Below are 1,166 nucleotides of genomic sequence, written 5' to 3'. Positions count from 1 at the left end.
AGTTTGTCTCTGGGACCCGGGTGGGGAAAGGAGAGGGGGGGAGGTTTGCTGGAACTTGGGAGTGTTTTGCTCCCATTAAATTCATTCAAACCACTGCAGGGATCTAACAGCTGATTCCACAGGCTTTCTTTTTTTTTGTTTTTATAATTTTAAATAAATAGGTTTTTTTCCTTTTCACTTTCCTCTCCATCGAAAAGTTCATCTCTGGGACCCAGGTGGGGAAAGGAGAGGGGGGCGGGGTTGCTGGAACTTGGGAGTGTTTTGCTCCCACTAAATTCATTCAAACCACTACAGGGATCTAACAGCTGAGTACACAGGTTTTCTTTTTTTTATTTTTATAATTTTAAAGAAATAGTTTTTTTCCCCTTTTTCTTTTCACTTTCCTCTCCATGGAAAAGTTTGGGACCCGGGTGGGGAAAGGAGAAGGGGGGAGGTTTGCTGGAACTTGGGAGTGTTTTGCTCCCATTAAATCCATTCAAACCACGACACTCTCCCTCCCCAAAATAAGGACGAAACACCCCAAAATAAACCAGAAACAATTCCAGAAATACATTAAAGGGAAAATAACAACAATCAGCTGATAGCAATACAAACCCTCAGCTACCCAAGGACATTTTTGGGTTATTTTTTCCTTTCTCAGAAGCTGTACGTGTTCCTGTTCCAAGAGGTGCTGGTTGTGACGCGGCCGGTGATGCGGGGCGAGCGCCAGGCGTTCCAGGTTTATCGCCAGCCCATCCCCGTGCAGGAGCTGCTGCTGGAGGATCTGCAGGACGGGGACGTTCGAATGGGCGGCTCCTTCCGAGGGGCTTTCGGCAATTCTGATAAAGGTACAGCACAAACGGGGTTTGGTTTGGGGGGAAATGGTGGGGGTTTGTGAGCTGGCCTGGAAAATCTTCCCAATTTCTGTGAATAACCTGAGTAACTTGAGTAACTAACTTGAATTGCTTGAATAATTAACTTGAATAATTAACTTGAATAATTAACTTGAATAACTTGAGTAACTTGAGTAACTAACTTGAATTGCTTGATTAACTAACTTGAATAATTAACTTGAATAACTTTATTAACTTCAATAATTAACTTGAATAACTTTATTAACTTGAATAATTAACTTGAATAATTAACTTGAATAACTTGATTAACTTGAATAATTAACTTGAATAATT

At 41.2% G+C, this 1,166-nt stretch overlaps 1 protein-coding gene across 1 annotated transcript in view; it reads left to right on the top strand.

Moving 5' to 3' along the window:
- Positions 1 to 1,166, top strand: part of LOC130587299 (neuroepithelial cell-transforming gene 1 protein-like) — a gene marked incomplete at its 5' end in the record, with an annotated part of 7,966 nt that overhangs the window by 2,964 nt on the left and 3,836 nt on the right. The window contains one exon of the mRNA XM_057388276.1: positions 641 to 827. Coding sequence (XP_057244259.1) covers positions 641 to 827 — 187 coding nt within the window. The remainder of the gene's footprint in view (positions 1 to 640; positions 828 to 1,166) is intronic.

The sequence above is a fragment of the Malurus melanocephalus genome, unplaced genomic scaffold (assembly GCF_030028575.1).
Source record: "Malurus melanocephalus ecotype Western Australia unplaced genomic scaffold, MMel_1.1 scaffold_1729, whole genome shotgun sequence".
Taxonomy (NCBI): Eukaryota; Metazoa; Chordata; class Aves; order Passeriformes; family Maluridae; genus Malurus; species Malurus melanocephalus.
The sequence above is the reverse complement of the archived record's forward strand: the minus strand, read 5'-3'. Positions and strand labels throughout refer to the sequence as shown.